The sequence below is a fragment of the Hylobates moloch genome, unplaced genomic scaffold (genome assembly GCF_009828535.3).
Source record: "Hylobates moloch isolate HMO894 unplaced genomic scaffold, HMol_V3 SCAFFOLD_18, whole genome shotgun sequence".
Lineage (NCBI taxonomy): Eukaryota > Metazoa > Chordata > Mammalia > Primates > Hylobatidae > Hylobates > Hylobates moloch.
Window position 1 is genome coordinate 43053137 of NW_026652293.1, and position 23769 is coordinate 43076905.

Genomic DNA, 23769 nt, shown 5'->3' on the forward strand with positions numbered 1-23769 from the left:
GAGAATCTTAAAGACCTTCAGAGTGGCTGGATGCTAAGTGCATCTACTTAAACCCTTTCTGCTTGAGACTCACATGCATTCTGGGAGCTGAAGACTTACTTAAGCCTGTAGGGGAGGGACAGGTGCTTCCACTGTGGAAGGAGGAAAGAGGAGAATGTCAGAAAACAAATTGGGTGTCCTAGCTCTAGGCCTCTGATCCATCCAGGCAGGGTTGTGGTGTCAGGTGTCATGCCCACATCAGTCCCTCCACCCCATACTCACCCCCTAGAAGCCAGAATATTTGCATTTAAAGTGACTCACTGAAGAGCAAGCAACTTCATCCAAAGGAGTAAATATATAATGAGAAGCCTTTCAGATGCTTGGATAAAAGGATGTGAGGGCATCCCTTTTGAGGTCAGGCCTTCCCAGCAATCTCCAAACATGTGAAGGCCACTGTGTTTAGCTATGTGGACTGGGTTCTGCAAAACTATATGTGGCAGCCCTGAATCTCACCCTGGAGCAATGTGTTTCCTGGAAGAAAATTCACTGAAATGTCACTCTGTATGCACAGGGAACAGAATTTGCACTGCAGAATGAGCTGAATTTTTCTAGAGTCTCCTTTCTCCTTCTACTTGGGGGTAAATTTCTCATGTTCTTCAAGGTCCCGCTCCAGTGCCATTGCCTCTGTGGGCCTCTCCATGATGGCCTCCTGTGTCCCCAAAGAATTATCCATCCTCCTTTCTTCATGTTCCTATAGCACTTTGTTAGCTTAAGCTCTACTCTGATGTGGTCCCTGGCCAAGTCTGCAGCTCTATCGCTTCTCGGCCTTTTGGCTAAGATCAAGTGTAAGTCTGCAGCTCATTTCCTGGCCCCCTTTCCTGGGTATTTATGCTCTAGCAATGCTATTCCTCCCCTCCTCCACCCCCACTCCCCACAGCACTCACTTCACCCCCAAAATGCTGCTGATGCTTCCCAGGCTCTGCATATGCTTTTTCCCTCCATCTGGAAGACCTTTCCCCACTCTCTTTCTGGCTAACTTTCAGGCATTTCTTCCAAGACTTAGCTCTGGCCTGAGACAGGGACTACAGCTGGATGATTCACCAGTGTAATCCAGGCTCCTAGCATGCCACCTGGAATCTAGTAGAAACTCAGGGAATATTGGTTGCATGCATGAATGAATGAATCTCCTCCAAGAAATTCTGACACCAGTCCCCCAGCCTGAGTTAGATATCAGTCCTTTCTGTTTCTGTGTAACTCTATGCCTGTTTTCTCAGTTATCACTTTTATTGGAAAGTGTATCTATGTCTGTCAACCTCTGTCACCTCTCCTTTTTCACTACTAGATTCTAAACTTCTGAAGGGCAGGGGCCAAGTTTCATTCATCTTCAGGCTTTCAGTGTCTAACAGACTGCCTGGCATGCAGTAAGACCTAAATAAATGCTGATAGTAACTAATGGAACAGAACTAGATGACTGCTACTTTTAAGACATTGCCTTATGGTGAGTAATTTCCTTTCTTTTTTACTGGGCTTGGAGATCCTAGTACCCCACATAGTGCCTAATAGGGAGTCAATAAAACGTTATTGTTTGATTTGTAAAATAGACTTCCTTGTAGAGTAGAGAAAACACTAGTTGAAGAGTCAGCTTTTGGTTCTGATGTTGCCACGTGACAACCCAATTACCTTGGGAAAGTCATTGGAGTTCTTTGAAACTCAGTCTTCTAATCTGCCAAATGGGCATACAAATTTTCTGCTATCTTAGTTTGGTTCTCCCACAAGTGGGATTTATGTCCCTTGACAAGGACTTGAGTTACATAGTTTATTTGGAAAGTGGTCTTACACAATACAAGGGAGGAGTATGTAAAAAAGTGAGACAGGGGAGAGAGACAGGTCAATACTGTGGGCATTAATGATGGGCTGCTGCTGCAGACAAGGTGGGCCTGATTCTGCTGGAGATCGTACGAGAAACCATGTAGAATATGCCTCCAAACAGTCTCTAGAGATGAGCTGGAAGCAGGGGTATTGATCCTTTTACCTTCATTCCCCACTGGATGGAGGTGGCTCTGGGGTGTTAACATCCTCCCAATTCTGCAGCCTAGCAACCCCCACTAGGTGCTGGAGAAACCCTGTGGCAGAGGAATGGTGAGATGCAGTGACTTGAGATGGGACGCTATTAGTATCTTTGAAACTAATAGATGCAGGTGGTCGCAGAGGTGAGCTGAGGGAAACAGTGCAGGAATTGGACAGCATTTGTCTACCAACTCAAAGCGTCCTGTGATTATCAACCAAATTCTTACAAGGAAAAATGCTCTGTGAATTTAACATACTATTAAATGTCAGATATTTAAATGTATTATTTCCTTACATTTCAATATCCTCCCCCAAACTTCACCTTGCCCCTTCCAGTTCTCCTTTTCCTCCTTCCTCCTTCCCCACTGAACTATTGTTGTCAAATTAGCCTAATCAAACCTAGCTTGTTTTGCTCCTGAAGGAACCCACAGAGCTCCGGTGACATTCATTATTTCTCCAGGAGAATCTGAGATCTCCAATAATGAGTGCTCACTTGAGGTTCTTCTCTCTTTCTGTCAGGGAGACAGCCCCTCTTTTCCCACCTCATCACCCACACAGGCAAACCCTGACCAATGTGTGGCTACCCTGGAAGGGCTGAGTCTTCCCTTCATAGGAGGAGGACTATAATGTGTGTGGAGGGGGGTGGGAGGGTGCTCCTGTCACAGCCCTACCAGGCCTGAGAGTTCACTGGAACTCTGGAAAGACCCTCATTATGAAGCTTTCCCCTGCATGTCAGCACCACAGCACCACTGCAAAGACAACTCAGATTCATCCTTATAATGAGCTTTCCATGTGGCCTGTTCAAGGCATTCTTTGCACATTGGTGATTTTGAGATGTTTCCTTTAGCAAAATCTGTTTAGTTTTGTAATCTAGAATTACATATTCCAGAAACAGAGATGCTTGGGGAATGGGCTGACCTACTTGATAGAACTTTTTTGGTAATTATGATGACTTGATCTTTTTTGAAAAAGGAAAGTCGTAAATATTCATATGCTTTGATCTGATAACTTTATTTCTTTGCATGTATTGTAAGGAGATACTTGAATATGAAATGCTTTACACACAGAGATGTTTGTCACAAAATTATTTGTAACTGGAATAATGACTAACAATAATAGGTCAATGGCCGAATTTTATGAGGAGTATATAATAGTGTAGAAAAAACAATGTTACCACAATGTGAGAGATACAGATTTTAGTACTGCATGTGTAACATACTTATTCCAATAAAAATAAACAAAATAAAAATGGCTCCTATAAAACAGACAAGAATTGTATCTCAAAATGTTAATAGTGGTTGTGTTAGGGTGCTGTGATTCTGGGAGATTTTCTCTCCTCTTGACTTTCCTACGTTTTTATGTTCAGCAGACATTTCAGTTCAAAGAACACTTATTTTTTGCGGGGCACAGTTATCCACACCTGAAGTCCCAGCTACTTGGGAGGCTGAAGCAGAGGGGTTACTTGAACCCAGGGGCTCAAGATTGTAGTGTGCTATAATTGCACCTGTGAATAGCCTGTGAATTGCACCTGTGATTACTTGAGCCCAGGAGTTCAAGACTGTAGTGTGATATGATTGCACTTGTGAATAGCCACTGCACTCCAGCCTGGGCAGCATAGCAAGACCTCCGCACTAAAAAAAAAAAAAAAAAAAAAAATTAAAATTAATAATTAAGAAAGAACATCTATTTTTTTTAGTGTTGTATAAAAACACTTGTGTCCAAAATTGAGTAAATGCTATCCCTACAATTGAATAAACATATGCATGTGAAAAGAGAGTGGAAGGGAATACAGAAATAATCATCGTTATTGTGATAGGCAGTACTCTCAGTCCTGCTACATCAGAATCCCCCAGGGAACAGTGAGAAACAAGGGATTCCAGCCTCAGAGATTCTGTAATTCAGCTGGGGTCCAGTGATCTCTAATATTAGCAAGCTTCTGGTGATACTAATACAGCTTTTCCGTAGAGCAGCAATGGACAGCCACTGTCATTTGCGAACTTAGAGATCTTTTTTCCATATCATAAATGTTCTGTACTGCTGCCAGGTTATTTTTACAATTAGAAAACGCACAAGCACGTTTGGATCTAAGTGTTCAGCAATATGGAAATGGCCTCCTTCCAATTTTGTAATCTGCTCTTGTCTTTGAACATTACGAGTTTTCCTTCCTACTTCATAACGATTATTTTAGTGGTTACATATTATTCTACCTAGTGTATATACTGTAGCTCATTTACCATTCCTCTGCTTCAGAAGAAGTGTCACAGGAGGAATGGCTGAAGAAATTAGGAATTTTTGTTTTAAGAGCAAAGATATCTAAAAATAGACAGAGTACATCTAGGAGAGCAAATTTGTTTCCCATGGTCCCAGCAGGTAAAACCATGACCAGTGAGTGGAAATTACCATTAGACAAATGATGGCTTTCAAAGCTCCATTTGGAATGCATTTGGACAAGATATTCTAAACAGTGCCTGAGTATCAAATATTTGATATGATTCCTGACTGCTCTATGGTCTTTCTAGCCCTTATATGCTCTGGAATCATGAATTTTTTCCCATACTTATCCAGAATGCATTGCTACTCACCCTGGGCAAGTCTATTTGCAAGGCTAATATAATCAAAATTTTACTAAACTGATTGTGGTTTATTCCAAACAGTGCTTAATTCAAAGCAACTGTTCATCCCCAGCTGAGTTGGGCCCTATTGTCCCTGGGCAAAAATAAATAAATAAATAAACAAACCAAATATATGAAAACCCAAACATAAGCAAATAAATTAGGGGGGTAATTATTTTCAGAACAAAAGGATTCCCCACAGGGGAATTTAAATTGTGAGCTCTCCTATGACATTTACAGTGTAATTAAATTATTTTAAAAAAAATTTTTTTTAAATTTTTTATTATTATACTTTAGGTTTTAGGGTACATGTGCACAATGTGCAGGTTTGTTACATATGTATCCATGTGCCATGTTGTTTTGCTGCACCCATTAACTCGTCATTTAGCATTAGGTATATCTCCTAATGCTGTCCCTCCCCCCTCCCCCCACCCCACAACAGTCCCTGGAGTGTGATGTTCCCCTTCCTGTGTCCATGTGTTCTCATTGTTCAGTTCCCACCTATGAGTGAGAACATGCAGTGTTTGGTTTTTTGTCCTTGCAATAGTTTACTGAGAATGATGATTTCCAGTTTCATCCATGTCCCTACAAAGGACATGAACTCATTATTTTCTATGGCTGCATAGTATTCCATGGTGTATATGTGCCACATTTTCTTAATCCAGTCTATCATTGTTGGACATTTGGGTTGGTTCCAACTCTTTGCTATTGTGAATAGTGCCACAATAAACATACGTGTGCATGTGTCTTTATAGCAGCATGATTTATAGTCCTTTGGGTATATACCCAGTAATGGGATGGCTGGGTCAAATGGTATTTCTAGTTCTAGATCCCTGAGGAATCACCACACTGACTTCCACAATGGTTGAACTAGTTTACAGTCCCACCAACAGTGTAAAAGTGTTCCTATTTCTCCACATCCTCTCCAGCACCTGTTGTTTCCTGACTTTTTAATGATCACCATTCTAACTGGTGTGAGATGGTATCTCACTGTGGTTTTGATTTGCATTTCTCTGATGGCCAGTGATGATGAGCATTTTTTCATGTGTTTTTTGGCTGCATAAATGTCTTCTTTTGAGAAGTGTCTGTTCATGTCCTTCGCCCACTTTTTGATGGGGTTGTTTGTTTTTTTCTTGTAAATTTGTTTGAGTTCATTGTAGATTCTGGATATTAGCCCTTTGTCAGATGAGTAGGTTGCAAAAATTTTCTCCCATTCTGTAGGTTGCCTGTTCACTCCAATGGTAGTTTCTTTTGCTGTGCAGAAGCTCTTTAGTTTAATGAGATCCCATTTGTCAATTTTGGCTTTTGTTGCCATTGCTTTTGGTGTTTTAGACATGAAGTCCTTGCCCACGCCTATGTCCTGAATGGTATTGCCTAGGTTTTCTTGTAGGATTTTAATGGTTTTAGGTCTAACATTTAAGTCTTTAATCCATCTTGAATTAATTTTTGTATAACGTGTAAGGAAGGGATCCAGTTTCAGCTTTCTCCATATGGCTAGCCAGTTTTCCCAGTACCATTTATTAAATAGGGAATCCTTTCCCCATTGCTTGTTTTTGTCAGGTTTGTCAAAGATCAGATAGTTGTAGATATGCAGCATCATTTCTGAGGGCTCTGTTCTGTTCCATTGATCTATGTCTCTGTTGTGGTACCAGTACCATGCTGTTTTGGTTACTGTAGCCTTGTAGTATAGATTGAAGTCAGGTAGCGTGATGCCTCCAACTTTGTTCTTTTGGCTTAGGATTGACTTGGCAATGCGGGCTCTTTTTTGGTTCCATATGAACTTTAAAGTAGTTTTTTCCAATTCTGTGAAGAAAGTCATTGGTAGCTTGATGGGGATGGCATTGAATCTATAAATTACCTTGGGCAGTATGGCCATTTTCACGATATTGATTCTTCCAACCCATGAGCATGGAATGTTCTTCCATTTGTTTGTATCTTCTTTTATTTCATTGAGCAGTGGTTTGTAGTTCTCCTTGAAGAGGTCCTTCACATCCCTTGTAAGTTGGATTCCTAGGTATTTTATTCTCTTTGAAGCAATTGTGAATGGGAGTTCACTCATGATTTGGCTCTCTGTTTGTCTGTGATTGGTGTACAAGAATGCTTGTGATGTTTGTACATTGATTTTGTATCCTGAGACTTTGCTGAAGTTGCTTATCAGCTTAAGGAGATTTTGGGCTGAGACGATGGGGTTTTCTAAATATACAATCATGTCATCTGCAAACAGGGACAATTTGACTTCCTCTTTTCCTAATTGAATACCCTTTATTTCCTTCTCCTGCCTGATTGCTTTGGCCAGAACTTCCAACACTATGTTGAATAGGAGTGGTGAGAGAGGGCATCCCTGTCTTGTGCCAGTTTTCAAAGGGAATGCTTCCAGTTTTTGCCCATTCAGTATGATATTGGCTGTGGGTTTGTCATAGGTAGCTCTTATTATTTTGAGATACGTCCCATCAATACCTAATTTATTGAAAGTTTTTAGCATGAAGGGTTGTTGAATTTTGTCAACGGCCTTTTGTGCATCTATTGAGATAATCATGTGGTTTTTGTCTTTGGTTCTGTTTATATGCTGGATTACATTTATTGATTTGCATATGTTGAACCAGCCTTGCATCCCAGGGATGAAGCCCACTTGATCATGGTGGATAAGCTTTTTGATGTGCTGCTGGATTCGGTTTGCCAGTATTTTATTGAGGATTTTTGCATCAGTGTTCATCAAGGATATTGGTCTGAAATTCTCTATTTTGGTTATGTCTCTGCCAGGCTTTGGTATCAGGATGATGCTGGCTTCATAAAATGTGTTAGGGAGGATTCCCTCTTTTTCTATCGATTGGAATAGTTTCAGAAGGAATGGTACCAGTTCCTCCTTGTACCTCTGGTAGAATTCCGCTGTGAATCCATCAGGTCCTGGACTCTTTTTGGTTGGTTAGCTATTGATTATTGCCCCAATTTCAGAGCCTGTTATTGGTCTATTCAGAGATTCGACTTCTTCCCGGTTTAGTCTTGGGAGGGTGTATTTGTCAAGGAATTTATCCATTTCTTCTAGATTTTCTAGTTTATTTGCATAGAGGTGTTTGTAATATTCTCTGATGGTAGATTGTATTTCTGTGGGATCGGTGGTGATATCCCCTTTATCATTTTTTATTGCATCTATTTGATTCTTCTCTCTTTTCTTCTTTATTAGTCTTGCTAGCAGTTTATCAATTTTGTTGATCTTTCAAAAAACCAGCTCCTGGATTCATTAACTTTTTGAAGGGTTTTTTGTGTCTCTATTTCCTTCAGTTCTCCTCTGATTTTAGTTATTTCTAGCCTTCTGCTAGCTTTTGAATGTGTTTGCTCTTGCTTTTCTAGATCTTTTAATTGTGATGTTAGGGTGTCAGTTTTGGATCTTTCCTGCTTTCTTTTGTGGGCATTTAGTGCTATAAATTTCCCTCTACACACTGCTTTGAATGTGTCCCAGAGATTCTGGTATGTTGTGTCTTTGTTCTCGTTGGTTTCAAAGAACATCTTTATTTCTGCCTTCATTTCATTATGTACTCAATAGTCATTCAGGAGCAAGTTGTTCAGTTTCCATACAGTTGAGTGGTTTTGAGTGAGTTTCTTAATCCTGAGTTCTAGTTTGATTGCACTGTGGTCTGAGAGACAGTTTGTTGTAATTTCTGTTCTTTTACATTTGCTGAGGAGAGCTTTACTTCCAACTATGTGGTCAATTTTGGAATAGGTGTGGTGTGGTGCTGAAAAAAATGTATATTCTGTTGATTTGGGGTGGAGAGTTCTGTAGATGTCTATTAGGTCCACTTTGTTTAGAGCTGAGTTCAATTCCTGGATATCCTTGTTAACTTTCTGTCTCGTTGATCTGTCTAATGTTGACAGTGGGGTGTTAAAATCTCCCATTATTATTGTGTGGGAGTTTAAGTCCCTTTGTAGGTCACTCAAGACTTGCTTTATGAATCTGGGTGCTCCTGTGTTGGGTGCATATATATTTAGGATAGTTAGCTCTTCTTGTTGAATTGATCCCTTTACCATTATGTAATGGCCTTCTTTGTCTCTTTTGATCTTTGTTGGTTTAAAGTCTATTTTATCAGAGACTAGGATTGCAAGCCCTGCCTTTTTTTGTTTTCCATTTGCTTGGTAGATCTTCCTCCATCCCTTTATTTTGAGTCTATGTGTGTCTCTGCACGTGAGATGGGTTTCCTGAATACAGCACACTGATGGGTCCTGACTCCTTATCCAGTTTGCCAGTCTGTGTCTTTTAATTGGAGCATTTAGCCCATTTACATTTAACGTTAATATTGTTATGTGTGAATCTGATCCTGTCATTATGATGTTAGTTGGTTATTTTGCTCGTTAGTTGATGCAATTTCTTCCTAGCCTCGATGGTCTTTACAATTTGGCATGTTTTTGCAGGGGCTGGTACCAGTTGTTCCTTTCCATGTCTAGTGCTTCCTTCAGGAGCTCTTTTAGGGCAGGCCTGGTGGTAACAAAATCACTCAGCGTTTGCTTGTCTGTAAAGTATTTTATTTTTCCTTCACTTATGAAGCTTAGTTTGGCTGGATATGAAATTCTGGGTTGAAAATTCTTTTCTTTAAGAATGTTGAATGTCGGCCCCCACTCTCTTCTGGCTTGTAGAGTTTCTGCTGAGAGATCAGCTGTTAGTCTGATGGGCTTCCATTTGTGGGTAACCCGACCTTTCTCTCTGGCTGTCCTTAACATTTTTTCCTTCATTTCAACTTTGGTGAATCTGACAATTATGTGTCTTGGAGTTGCTCTTCTCGAGGAGTATCTTTGTGGCATTCTCTGTATTTCCTGAATCTGAATGTTGGCCTGCCTTGCTAGATTGGGGAAGTTCTCCTGGATAATATCTTGCAGAGTGTTTTCCAACTTGGTTCCATTCTCCCCATCATTTTCAGGTACCACCAATCAGACGTAGGTTTGGTCTTTTCACATAGTCCCAAATTTCTTGGAGGCTTTGTTCATTTCTTTTTATTCTTTTTTCTCTAAACTTCCCTTCTCGCTTCATTTCGTTCATTTCATCTTCCATCAGCGATACCCTTTCTTCCAGTTGATCGCATCTGTTACTGAGGCTTCTGCAATCTTCGCGTAGTTCTCGAAACTTGGCTTTCAGCTCCATCAGCTCCTTTAAGCCCTTCTCTCCATTGGTTATTCTAGTTATCCATTCTTCTAATTTTTTTTCAAAGTTTTTAACTTCTTTGCTATTGTTTTGAATTTCCTCCCATAGCTCAGAGTAGTTTGATCGTCTGAGGCCTTCTTCTCTCAACTCGTCAAAGTCATCCTCCATCCAGCTTTGTTCCGTTGCTGGTGAGGAACTGCGTTCCTTTGGAGGAGGAGAGGTGCTCTGCTTTTTAGAGTTTCCAGTTTTTCTGCTCTGTTTTTTCCCCATCTTTGTGGTTTTATCTACTTTTGGTCTTTGATGATGGTGATGTATGGCTGGGTTTTTGGTGTGGATGTCCTTTCTGTTTGTTAGTTTTCCTTCTACCAGACAGGACCCTCAGCTGCAGGTCTGTTGGAGTTTGGTAGAGGTCCACTCCAGACCCTGTTTGGCTGGGTGTCAGCAGCGGTGGCTGCAGAACTGCAGATTTTCGTGAGACCACAAATTCAGCTGTCTGATAGTTCCTCTGGACGTTTTTTCTCAGAGGAATACCTGGCCGAGTGAGGTGTCAGTCTGTCCCTACTGGGGGATGCCTCCCAGTTAGGCTGCTCGGGGGTGAGGGACCCACTTTAGGAGGCAGTCTGTCCATTCTCAGATCTCCAGCTGCGTGCTGGGAGAACCACTACTCTCTTCAAATCTGTCAGTCAGACAGGGACATTTAAGTCTGCAGAGGTTCCTGCTGACTTTTTGTTTGTCTGTGCCCTGCCCCCAGAGGTGGAGCCTACAGAGGCAGGCAGGCCTCCTTGAGCTGTGGTGGGCTCCACCCAGTTCGAGCTTCCTGGCTGCTTTGTTTACCGAAGCAAGCCTGGGCAATGGCGGGCACCCTTCCCCCAGCCTCGCTGCAGCCTTGCAGTTTGGTCTCAGACTGCTGTGCTAGCAATCAGCGAGATTCCGTGGGCATAGGACCCTCCGAGACAGGTGCGGGACACAAGCTCCTGGTGTGCCGTTTTCCAAGCCCATTGGAAAAGTGCAGTATTAGGGTGGGACTGACCCGATATTCCAGGTGCTGTCTGTTTCCCCTTTCTTTGACTAGGAAAGGGAACTGCCTGACCCCTTGCGTTTCCCGAGTGAGGCAATGCCTCGCCCTGCTTAGGCTCGTGCACAGTGTGCTTCACCGACTGTCCTGCACCCACTGTTAGGCACTCCCTAGTGAGATGAAACTGGTACCTCAAACAGAAATGCAGAAATCACCCATCTTTTGTGTCGCTCAGGCTGGGAGCTGTAGACCGGAGCTGTTCCTATTCGGCCATCTTGGCTCCACCCCCAGTGTAATTATTAGCCAAAATGTGGTTAACACCCAACTTTGTGTAATCTCTTGCTCAGACCTTGCCTTCTTTCCTCTTCTTCTTATAATCTAAACCCCTGATCTCCACCTGGAGGTTCAGTCCTGCCTTGGGAGATTTGAGTACCAACTTCCCTTTATAAAGGAATGACATAGGATCCCGTATGCATGTCTTGTGTGGGTGTCATATCACCCATCTCTGGTTTGGACATCATCTTTTGGATTTCAGCTATGATGCTTTGGCTCCTATTTTGGCTTCTGGAGAGCCCAAGTTGTTTCCTTGCTACTTTCTTTAGGATCAGTCCTGGTTTTTCTTACCTGTTCTGTTCATCTCCATATTAAACTTGTATCGGTCAGGGTCTGGGAAGGACCATCAATAGGTGGAATTCAATCCATTGAACTGGTCATAAAAGTGTTGGCAGTACTGAAAAACCAAGTGGGGTCAACTGAGGCACCCCAGAGATTCCCCAAAGATTAGCAACAGCAGGAAGCAGCTCTATGGCTGGGCTGAGTAAGGCAGGAGGAGATGGTGCTCCCAGAGCCCAGGATCAGGTACCATCCAAGCTGGAACTGGAACCCAAGATGGAGGCTGCTTGGAAGGAGGTTGGATCACAGAGGTAGAAGGCATCAGATGAAAGCTGGAGTCCTGGGGGGAGGGAGCCACTTCTTCCTGCCTCCAATTTCCAGCATCTTCCTCTTGTTGGCTGAGTCCAGCTGAAAGCCAGTTGGCAAGGAATTCTTAAAAATATAGTTTGCAGAGGCCAGCCCCCTGTGATAAGAGCAGAATAGAGGAAAGGTGGGGAACAGATCTGGATGCAAACAGACAATATACTTGGCACAGCACATAAGAAACTGAAATTAGTGAGATATTAAGTAGTAGTTTGAATTCTGATCTGGATGATGCCAAAGCTCTACAGGGTGAAGATAAAAACAGTAATTTAAAAAGATAGTAATGAAAATAGCAACAATAATAATATTTATTCATTATTTACTGTGGTCACTTTCATTCTAAGCACTTTACATATATAAATGTAATAAATGCAGCAGCCCTATAAAGTACTTTTATTATTATAGTCTCACTTGACGGATGAGAAAGTGAAGATTCAGAGAAGTTAAGAAATTTTCTTGGAGCCACACAGCTAGAAAATGACTGAGTCCATACATGAACACAGGCAGCCTGGCTTAGGAGCCCCTAATATAGATTACTAGCACAATGCCTGGCACATAGGAGAAATTAAAATATGTATTGGAATTTTTACACTGTAATTGATTTTTTCCACCCGTGGAAAGAAAAATTGCATGAGCAGTTTTCTGGGTCAGGCTCAGCTCAGGTTTCCTCTGTGTTTCTTTGCTGCCCTCCACCCTCTACTCCTCTCTCTCTCTCAAGGCCCCAGTTCCTGAACCAGGGCCTCAGTTAGGGCTCATAAACACCATCCAGGGTCCCTCATTGACATTTAATGGCCATTCTTCATATAGGCAACATTCTTGAGAAAAGGGATTTGCTTGGACTATAATGAGAATGTGTTCATTTCTTGCTACTGCTGTGTCTTAGTGCAATGGTTTATAATGAGGAGAGATTAATTTTGTGACATTTTCAATGTCATCTGTACCTATCAAAGGTCTAAGTGTACACCAATTTCAAAACTGTCCCTTAGTTTCAGGGGAGCCAAATTCCCTGATCCCATCTCTCATCCACAATTTCTGTATCATTAAGCTGCAGGTTCTATAAGCTGCAGAACTATAAAATGAGGAGGCCAGACTTCCTTGCTCAGCTCCCAAGGTGGTGGTGAGAATTAAGTGAGATCATAGAAGGCAAAATAATAATACTAATAAGAGCTAATATCTCCATATTGCTTACTATGTGACAGGCTTATACACAGAATTCTTACCACAACCCTATTGGGTAGATGCTTTCATTTTTCTTATTTTACAGATGAGGATCTGAGGTACAGTGAGATTAACCGTTTTTGTCCAAAGTTATAGAGCTAATAAAAGGCAGAGTCAGAATTCGAACTCAAGGCAATCTGGGTCCAGAGTCAAAAAGAATACTAATCCCTCCGGGCCTCAGTTTCCTTGTGTGAGCTCTTAACATTCTAAACTTTTGTTTAGACAATTAAGGTCTTAAAGATACTGAGAGGAGGGAAAAACTGCGTCTACAGCAGGGATGTCCAATCTTTTGGTTTCCCTGGGCCACCCTGGAAGAAGAATTGTCTTGGCCCACACATAAAATATACTAACACTAATGATAGCTGATGAGCTAAAAAATAATTCGCAAAATAATCTCACAATGTTCTAAGAAAGTTTATCAGTTTGTGTTGAGCTACATTCAAAGCTGTTATGGGCAGCATGTGACCCGTGGACTGTGGATTGGACAAGTTTGCTCTATAGTAACCCAGAAGTCTCATGGATTCTCCCAGAGGTTGAGATAAACTGGCTGAAACCTACCTGCTTTATGGTCGGTGTGGGTTTACTGCCTTCCGCAGAACTTCTGTGAGTTATTGACTTAGTTAATTTCATGATCCCCCCTCACCCCCATATATCTGCTCTTCTGTTAGTCTTGAACCTAGCATATGCCAATCAGAACTCAAAACTCCACCTTTGCAGGCTTCCACAGGTGATCTTGTGTTGCCAGCATGCTATACTTGTAGATTTCCTGAACATTTTTGAACCATGATGTGTAGTCACATTATGGAGGGTGAGGCCCTCTATTCATGGCCACTAGTAGCCCATACTCCACCTTTGTGCAAATTAGAAAAACAGCCCTACCTCACCATCTCCAGGACCAATTAGAAAAAGGACTTTCTCTGAGAAGACAATGAGGAAAATCTCTCCCTTCTTCGCTAACATAGGTCCACACCAAGGCCTCAGTTTGGCAAACAGAGTGCATGTAGGTGGGATTTAAGCCCATTCCTGCCCTTTCACTGGCCCCACTCAGCACACAGTACAATGTGCAGAACTGTATGCATTGGTTCTGCCTCTGCCATCTCAGTGACCCCAAGGAAGCCCTACTTCCTTGCTTTCTGTCCTTGCCAGTTTTCTTTTCTCTTTCTTTTTCTTTCTCTTTCTCTTTCTTTTCTTTCCTTTCCTTTCTTTCTTTCTTTCTTTTTCTTTCTTTCTATCTTTCTCTCTCTCTCTCTTTCTTTCTTTTTCTTTCTTTCCCTCCCTCCCTCCTTCCTTCCTTCTTTCTTTCTTTTTTTTTCAGAGTTTCGCTTTTGTTGCCCAGGTTGGAGTGCAATGGTGTGATCTCAGCTCACTGTAACCTCTGCCTCCCAGGTTCAAGCAATTCTCCTGTCTCAGCCTCCTGAGTAGCTGGGATTACAGGCACCTGCCACTATGCCCGGCTAATTTTTTGTATTTTCAGTAGAGACGGGGTTTCACCATGTTGGCCAGGCTGGTCTCAAACTCCTGACCTCAGGTGATCCATCTGTCTCAGCCTCCCAAAGTGCTGGGATTACAGGCATGAGCCACTTCTCCCAGCCCTCACGTTTTCTTAAAGCAGCAGTACCTTCCAAAAGCTCATTTCTGACAACTACATTTCTTCACCATGCTAGGGCATTATACTCTGAGCCAGATCCTCTGATGGGTGCTACAGATTTAGAGATAGGGTAAAGGTTCCTTTATCAGTAGTCCAATACAGACAGAATTTCCCAGGATCTGTGAATGACTGCCCTCAGATGACTTGGGCTGTTGGTTGAAAATGCTGATTCCTCACCTTAGACATAAAATCAGAATTTTTTGGAATAGAACAAGGGATTCTGCATTTTACGTGTTTCCTAGTGACTTATATACATAAAAGAGAGAAGTAATTATACTGGTAAATAGATGTAGTAACATACTTCCATGTAGAGTAAAGTAATAAGAGGTGCTACAAAGAAGGATAAATATGGAAGGGACTGGGAGCCGAGAGAAGGGGTGCCTACTCTAGACTGGGCAGCCTCCTGGAGACAGTGATGCAAGGCATTGCTCTTGCCTCCTCCAGGCCTGTCTCAGGCCCAGAGTCAGCCTTCGGCCTGGGCCAGGCCCCCATCAGAGCATTTGTTTGGTTCAGTTCTAGTCTCGGACTCTTCCCTCTCTTTCTAACTTATCATCTCCAGCATGTGTGCAGTGACAAATTGCATCCAGACCTACAGAATGTCTGCCACACCTGCAGCTCCAGTCTGGGAGTGATGACAGAGCTGCTGGAGAGGCATAGGCTCCTTCTGCAGGCTGTACATGTTGTTACTCTGCAGAAAGCCTTGGGCTACAATAAAGAGTATAGTGTTGATAATTTGTTTATACCCTATCTCATTCCTATTCCAACAGGATTTGAAGTGTCTTCAAGAGATACAAATAATACAGGTAAAAAGATGAGATAAATGAGCAAAGGTGGGCAAAAGAATAATAATAGAAAGAAAGTAACGTAAAGACAGTGGTGGAATCAGTCAACAAACTTTAACATGTAATCCTGTGCCCCTGTTACAAGTGGCCATGAATTTGGCTTTAAGCTCTCTAGCCAGGAAAAAAGAGAAACAATATTAGTTTTATAGTATTCATAGCACCCATCTGAGTAAGTTGAAGTTGCTAATGAGTAGCACAACTAGAAATGTCTTAGAAAGATTGCAAAGATACAAAGTATCCAGCGAATGCTGATGTGAATGATAGCCTCAACACATTTCAATAATTTAAAATGTTGTCAATGTATAATATTCTTTAATCATATTTTTTAATCATAATACTTTACTTGAAAGTGCGTTTAGGATCATCTGGTCGACCTGACACTGGAGGAAACTGCCCCAAGTGATGGGAGCCATTCTCCCAATCTCCCACTATAGATACATTCTTTCTCAGCTCTGTGTTTTCTCCAAGCACCTTGTCCAAACGCAGTTGAAGATTTCCCAACAGTCAGGCACTCCATAAAGCTTTGTTCAACCTGCTTCTACTATATTTTCAAATGTCTTCTTTCTCAGCACTATATTCTCTCCAAGCACCTTATCCAACCACAGCTGAAGATTTCCCAACAGTCAGGCACTCCTAAAACTTTATTCAACCTGCTTCTACTACATTTTCAAATGTCTTTCTCATGAATTTATAACCATCCTTCAAGACTCAGTTCAGATCTTACTTTTTCAGGAAGACTTCTCTAATCTAACCAAGTAGATTTACTTTCTTCTTCACCATGCTTCTATATTACTCTACTAGGATTTCTATTTTAACATTTATTATAATCACCATTGATCCAGAGTGTATATGAGGCCATCCATTAGATATGTCTGTCCCATTCCCTTTATTCCCTGTGTCTCCTGAACCTGAGGAGAAGTGGAGAAAGGGCCATTTGGAATCAGTCAGGAAGCAGTGCAAGAGCCCGCCATTGAGCACTTACTCTGTACCAGGCATTGTGTAGTTGGGTTGAGGGAGTTCTGAGATGAATGAGACCTAGTCATTGCCTTCAAGCCACTGCGACAGTCCACTAGGCCATGGGCTCTTCGAGGGCAGGGGATATTTATACTCATCCTTACACCTATAGGGCCTTATGTACACTTGAATTTGAAGCAACCTATCCAAGTAATACCAAGTTATAGGTCATTTAAAATACTCATCTCAGCTTTTATTTCTTCTACTAAATTATACATGTTCTCACTTAATTCTCACAACTCTAAAATAGACATTATTAACCTTATTTCACTTAAATATAAGTGAAAGAAGCTTGAATGCTCACCATTTAAAAATCCTATTAAGCTTCAATTTCTTCAAGGGAAACATTGATTAAATACTACTTTCCTTGCAAGGTTGCGGAGAAGAACCATGAGATGACATACATAAATATGTGTCAGCACAGCACTTGACCTAGAGAAGATGCTTTGGAATTGTAGACTGCACTCTCTAGAAGCTAACATTTTACTGAATATTACTAAATGTCTGAAACATTTAAATTAATTAATATGCTTCTCTGGACAACCCTATGAAGTAGGTGCTAATTAAAAATTCCATTTGAAAGATATAATGGAGAGTTTAATGATTTGCCCAAGGTAAAGATAGCTAGCTGGAAGTGGATTGGGATTCAAACCCAGGTAGTCTTGCTCCACCCTGGGTTTTTAATCATACAACAATTCTGCCTTCCATTAAAGGCTACAATCCAACATAACAAGTGTTATGGTAAGTATGGGTTCACAGTACTATGGAGGCATAGAGAAGAAATGAGCTAGAAGGAAAGGCTTCCCATGAAAAATGATGGCCTGAGCACAGTCTAATCAGGCAAACATTGAGGAAGAGCACAAGGGTGAAGGGAATGGCACAAATAAAAGCGCAGTCAACATATGCATGAGCCTCCAGCAGGATGTGCCACTGGAGTCTTGGAACATGCATGAGCTGCACATTGCCTCTCACTTGTCCTTGATACTCTCTCCTGCCCCAACCACCCGCAGCTGCCTACCTCCTGTTGTTTGATGTTTGATGTTTCTGTGCATAGCCTTTGCCAGCTGATCATATTACTGGGTCCCTTGGGAGGGACCACAATCAACCATTGCTGTTTGTCCGAGTATCTACCAGAAGGCTCTATACCACTGTGGACACTCAGTAAGGAGTTGTTGACTGCCTCATCTTTCTTTCTTTCTTTCTTTCTTTCTTTCTTTCTTTCTTTCTTTCTTTCTTTCTTTCTTTCTTTCTTTCCTTCCTTCCTTCCTTCCTTCCTTCCTTCCTTCCTTCCTTTTTTTCTTTCTTCCTTTCTTGCTTTTTTTTTTTTTTTTTTTGACAGAGTCTTGCTCTGTTGCCCAGGCTGGAGTGCAGTGGCATGATCTCGGCTCACTCCAACCTCCACCTCTGGGCTTCAAGTGATTCTCCTGCTTCAGCCTCCTGAGTAGCTAGGACTATAGGGTTGTGCCACCATGCCTGGATAATTTTTTTTTGTATTTTTAATAAAGACAGGATTTCACCATGTTGGCCAGGCTGGTCTCGAACCCCTGACCTCAAGTAATCCACCTGCCTTGACCTCCCAAAGTGCTGGAATTACAGGCATGAGCCACTGCGCCCAGCCAACTGTCTGCCTTTTGATATCCATGTTCCCATTTGTAGCACCTCTGCCCCTTGCGTTCCAGTGTTTAATCTCTAAGTCATTCAACACACATCTACAGAGCCTCCACCAGAGGCCAGGCATGTCCTCTGTACTGGGCATAAAACAATAAATAAAACAGACAAAAAAATCTCTCATCTACTCTTTTTTCAAACAAGAAAGGCGATAAACAAAAAAATGAAGTATGTAATATAAGTCACATAGAGAAAATATGGCTTGAGCTAGAAAATGAGGGGAGAGGAGGTGGTCAGGAAAGTCCTCCCTGTTGGGGACATTTTGATCAGTCACTCCAAAAGCTATTGTGGGCTCTCTAGATCTAGAATTGACAGAGAGGGTTACAAAATGCTTTCCCCTGCCCCTCCACTCCCGTGGAACGAGGACATCTAGAAATAAATTTTGCTATGGCTGGCCTTGTGACTGAAATCAATTATTTTCTCTCTCAAGATTCAGAATTTTCACTTATGTGAGAAATTATGACAGAGGCACAAAGGGCAAATATAACTCATTAATTCAGCAAATTTCTTCCAAGTACCTACTATGTGGCAGGAACTTTGCTGGCATGGGAGTTCTGTGAATAAAGTAGTCATTGCCCTCAAGTGGCTCGCATTTTGGAGGAGGAGACCAGGAGCAACAGAAAATCGCAATACCAAATCTTGGAGACTGTAGTTCTTCGGAGGAGGCACCTAAGCCACCAACATGTGGTCAGGAAAGGCTTTCCAAAGACCACAATCTCTGAGCATACAGGAATCCCCATAAAGTGCTTTGCTAATGACTAAGAAAGCCAAAAGTGAATGTGAATCCTCTCTTATCAGCCTTAAATCTTTCTCATCACCATTCACCACACATATGCACTCACACTTGCAAACACACACACACACACACACACACACACACACACACACACGTTCTGGACCAAGCATGCCATTTTGCTCCTTGGAAGAGTGTACATCCCGCATGCTAGCTTTGGCATTTTTGCATCCTCTACCTAGATGTGCTTCTCCCTATGTGTAGCTACCAAGTCCCGTTCATCACAGCTCATATTGCACTTTAGAGAACGCTTCCCCACTCTGTGCTGGCTGTAATTAACCTCTTTTTTCTAAGCTCCCATTGCAGTCTATATCATGATTATGATATATTTACCATGAAATTGGATTTATGTTTTCCGTGACATGTTTCTGTGACATCTAGCAAAGACTAGATGGTAAGCTCCTCAAAGACAGAGCTGTGTCTCCTTTATTTCTATATCTTTAAGACCGTGCATAGTATCTGGCAAATAGTAGGTGCTCAACAAATGTTTCTTTATTCCTTTTAAAAAAATTTTTTTATTAATTTTCTATGAATATTTCTTAGCTCAAATTAAATTGAGTTGAATGGAACAGAAGCATGTAGGAGTTGAATTAAAATTTCCCTTCAGCAACTTGCTACTGAAGCTGCTATGAATGGAGATTTTAAGAATTAATTTCTATAGGATTTATATAAATAAGTAATTTTTTCCAAAAATTCAAATTCCCTCAGGCATTTGGGAGATTTTTTTCATAGTCAAAAATGGTCAGGTCCTGTCTGATGAAATTCAAGTCCTGTCTGATGAGCAGTGATATTGTTTATCTGTTGGTGGAATTGGGTAGATTAGGAAGTGTCAATTGCTTGAGTCTACTAGGTTTAACTAGATTGTAGTGTCTGGCAAGATAGAAAACACTAAAGGACCCAGCCATGAGTGAGAAATAGAAGAGAAAGCTGAACGAAACAGGAAATAAACCACCAGTTACAAAGGGCCAGAGACCAACAGGATGGGTTCTGCTGTCATCAAAATGTGCTGTCAGAGTCCAAATAACTGTGAGCGCAGGAGGACTCTCAGAATATCTCACTGAGGAGCCAGTCCTGCTCTAAAGAGTGCTAAGCAGATTTCACCAAAATATCCATTTATTACTTCACATTGGGACATTTCTGAGATGTTTTGTCTTGGGTCTTTCTAAGACTGACCACTTTGGAAGAAAATGAGACAGTTCAACAAAAGGAAGGGGCTTATGGCTTCTGCCTATTGGCCAATTTGTTGAATTTGTTGTCTCCAAACAACCCTCTTGGGCACCAGACACAGGCTCTGGGTGCTCTCTTCCATGCTGGAGAGCTGGCCTGTGCAGCTGGTAGCTGGGTCGTCTAAAGGTTACCCTGCACGTGCCAGATTCTCCTGTGGTTTCCAGTGGTAAGCAGGAAAAAGATGATGCAATTCAGCCTCTCTGTTGCTGTGCAGGCTTTATTTACACTCTACTGGGTTATTTTCTCTTCTTATGACTGCTGCCATCTCTCCTGGGGCTTTCTGAGGCTGCTCTAGGAAGGTATATTTTTGATTTTGATATTTTTTGGCTCTGCTGAGCATTTGCAGAAACAATAAACAAATGGAAACAAAATGCAGAATACATGAGAATACAGGGGACTACTGAGAAGCTGCAGTGAGAGAGAGCTGATGTCAAAGATGAAGAAGGTTTTGGACTTAGGCCTTCTAGGCTACTCTGGCTGCTGGCGGATGTCATGAAGATATCTGCATAGTTGAGCTAGACTCAAGTCATGACTTCCATCTAACTACCTAACTAGGTGACTTTTTTCTTTTGGCTACCAAAGAGCTTTTACCATACATCCTTGTTCACTACTCACTCATTTTTTCAATGAGCATTTCTTGTAAGGTGGCAGCAGACTCAAGCCTTGGCTCTGAGTTTGTGCTTTATCATTGCCTCACTGTGCAATCTTTGGAAGGAAACTCTACCTCAATTTCACCTCAGTTGGGTCCCATGTGGGTCTCCACTTCACCATTCACAAGCGTAGAATTTTAGAATGTGATCTCAGTGAAGGCAGGAAAACATCGACTTGCTCATTTTTACATTCCAAGTGCCAAGCACAGAGACTGACTCCTATTAAATGCTCAGAATACTTGTTAAGCCTAAAGATTGCAGAATGTGTTATATTAGACTACAGGATCTCCAATATTTCAACATGGTCCACCAATCTTTGCATATATCTCTGGGGACTTTCTCCACCTTTTGGTCTGAGTACCCAATCAACTTCTCAGCCATGGGGTTTCTGGGGTCTATGCAGAGAGCACATATTATCTGCAACACTCCAACCCTTAACCCTGAGAATGCACCTGCTCTCTGAATTTCCATAGCACCAGCACTAACACACTCACTTCTATCTAAATACACACCAGACCATCTGGTCTTTTACTTGTCCCTGCTCCTCACTAGATATGAACTCATTGAAGACGGGTTCTGTTTTTATTTCTGTAGTATCAGTGATCAGCCTAGTGCCTATGTGTTGAATGGAATTGAAGAATTATTATTTTTCATCCTTAATCCTCATAGTATGACAGCATAGGCTCCAATAATATTTTAACAGTTTTGATGATACTTTATTTCTTGATATGGTGTGTGCATAACTGTCTCTGATTTTCTCTGTGCATCTCTCCATCTTTTCCTCTCATCAGTATAGTACAATGGTCAATGACGAGGTTTCTCCAGAACACACGATTATGGAAGCTGAGAAATCCCATGATCTGCCATCTGCAAGCTGGAGACCCAGGAAAGCCGGGGATATAATTCAGCCTGAGTCTGAAGGCCTAAGGATCAGAGGAGCGGATGGTATAAACCCCAGTGTGAAGGTAGTAAAAAATGAGACAAAATTTCCCCAATCAAGCACTGAGTCAGGAAAAAAGGGAAAAATTCCTCCTTCCTCCACCTTTTGTTCTATTCAAGGCCTCAATGGATTGAATGACGCTCACCTGTATTGGAGAGGGCAATCTGTTTTACTGGGTTCATCAATCCAGATGATAATCTCATCCAGAAACATCGTCAGAGACACACACAGAAATAATTTTTAAGCTGGGTACTCTGTGGTACAGTCAAGTTGATACATACGATTAACCATCACAGTTAAGAACATGGGTTTTGGATTTAGATTTTTGTGGCTTCGAGTCTTACATTTTTCTAGCCATGTGACCTTAGGAAGTTAACGTCTCTATGTCCCCCCCGCCCCCCGCCCAGGTTCCCACAATGAAAACTGGGACAATGATACTGTTTACCTCATTCTGCTCCTATGAGAATTAAAAGGACACAAAGAAGCACTTGCCACATAGTAAACATTCAGTAAGTGTTAGTAAATATTATTGCTGCTATTGTTATTGATCACATATTTTGTGTTAGACACCATTGTAGGTCCTGTGAACAAGAAAGAAAATTTCTCTGTTCTCATTGAGCTTAATTTATAGTGAATTAACCCCTGAACTTCTGACTTTCCTGTGAGAGACAACTCATTAAGTTTTAGCAGCCACTTACACTTTAGTATAAATCAAGTAGTGGAGCCTTCCTGGAGAGGAAGTTTTGATTGTGGAAGAAAGAAACATGAGGCCATGGAACACCTGTCTTGAAGATGAGAAAGAGAAAGAGAAGAGAAGGCTGTGTTATTCAGGAAATAAACCCCCAGTTACATAATTTTATTGTGCCTCCCCCTGTCTCCAGGCCATGGTCAGCAAGTTTAATTTATTGGTTTTTGTGAGCAGCCGCAAGGCTTGTCCCATCAATACTTTGTTTTTGATGGCTGTGGAGTGACTCAGACTATTAGCCTTGTATGATTACAGCATCTGTATTATGATGTCGAGGACATGTTGCTGCTACAATTTATTCCTTTTATTTAGTTCACTTCGTCTCACTCAGCATATCACTCAGCTTCTGTTCAAGAGAGCGCCGGTGATGGACAATTTCTATTTCTCTCTTCTCTCATGATATTCCCTCTCCTTTATGCCCTTCTGTCTTTGGTGGTGTCTTGTTTAAAGGAAGATTTGTGGATCTCCTGGTTTTCTCTACATTGGCTGACCCTCGGGTCTGCAGCTCTCAGCAATGCGGCACCTCTCCATGGTACTGAAAACAAGCACGTGGTTCTAACTCTGCAGTAGCAGCCAGGAGAGCCTGGAGGATCCTAACTTGCAGCAGCAGGCAGTGGCTTGAGAAAGCATCCTGTCCAGTCCACTTTATTTCAACAAAAACGGACTAGAGACCCAGAAATGAACAATGATCTCCCTAGGGATGATGTACATTTCTTGTGAGATCAGAATACAGCGTTTCTGGAGACACATTCAGAGCTTCAGAGACGAGCTAAGGAAATGATTTATCTCCTTGGCCTTTGTTTTACTCATCTGTGAAATGGAGAAATACCAATTTTTTTTTACAACTACTGTGACATATAGATTAGATAATGTGTGTAAAGTCCTTAGTGCACTGCATGCCTCATGTCTACTTCTCTACCCGTGCCTTCTGCTGCTTCCTGCCTGACATGTTGTGCTTTAGTAGTATGAAAAAATTTACAGTACCCTCTTCCCATATCATGCTGCTTTATGACTTGCTCATACTGTTCATTCTGTCTATGATGCCCTTACAAATCCTTCTCTGACATTCCAATACCCACACCTTGCTCACAATTCAGGTCAACTGACATCTTTAGAAAGCCTAGTCTGCTCTTCCCTGATCCCCTCAATGTGGATTAGGTGTCCTTCCAGGTGCTCTTATGCCACTCTATGCCATTAACTTTACATTCCTCTCTATCAAGACACCCAGTACATGATCATGAATATCTT

General features: G+C 41.7%; 1 protein-coding gene across 3 annotated transcripts in view; it reads left to right on the forward strand.

Annotated features, from left to right (window-relative positions):
- OMA1 (OMA1 zinc metallopeptidase) overlaps positions 1-22061 on the forward strand; it is a 270295-nt gene extending 248234 nt beyond the window's left edge. For 2 of the 3 annotated variants that reach the window (XM_058430725.1, XM_058430724.1), the window contains exon 9: positions 21628-22061. In XM_058430725.1, coding sequence (XP_058286708.1) covers positions 21628-22020 — 393 coding nt within the window. In that variant the 3' untranslated portion in view covers positions 22021-22061. The remainder of the gene's footprint in view (positions 1-21627) is intronic. The other variant, XM_058430726.1, reaches the window with a different exon arrangement.
- Positions 22062-23769: the final 1708 nt, after the last annotated feature.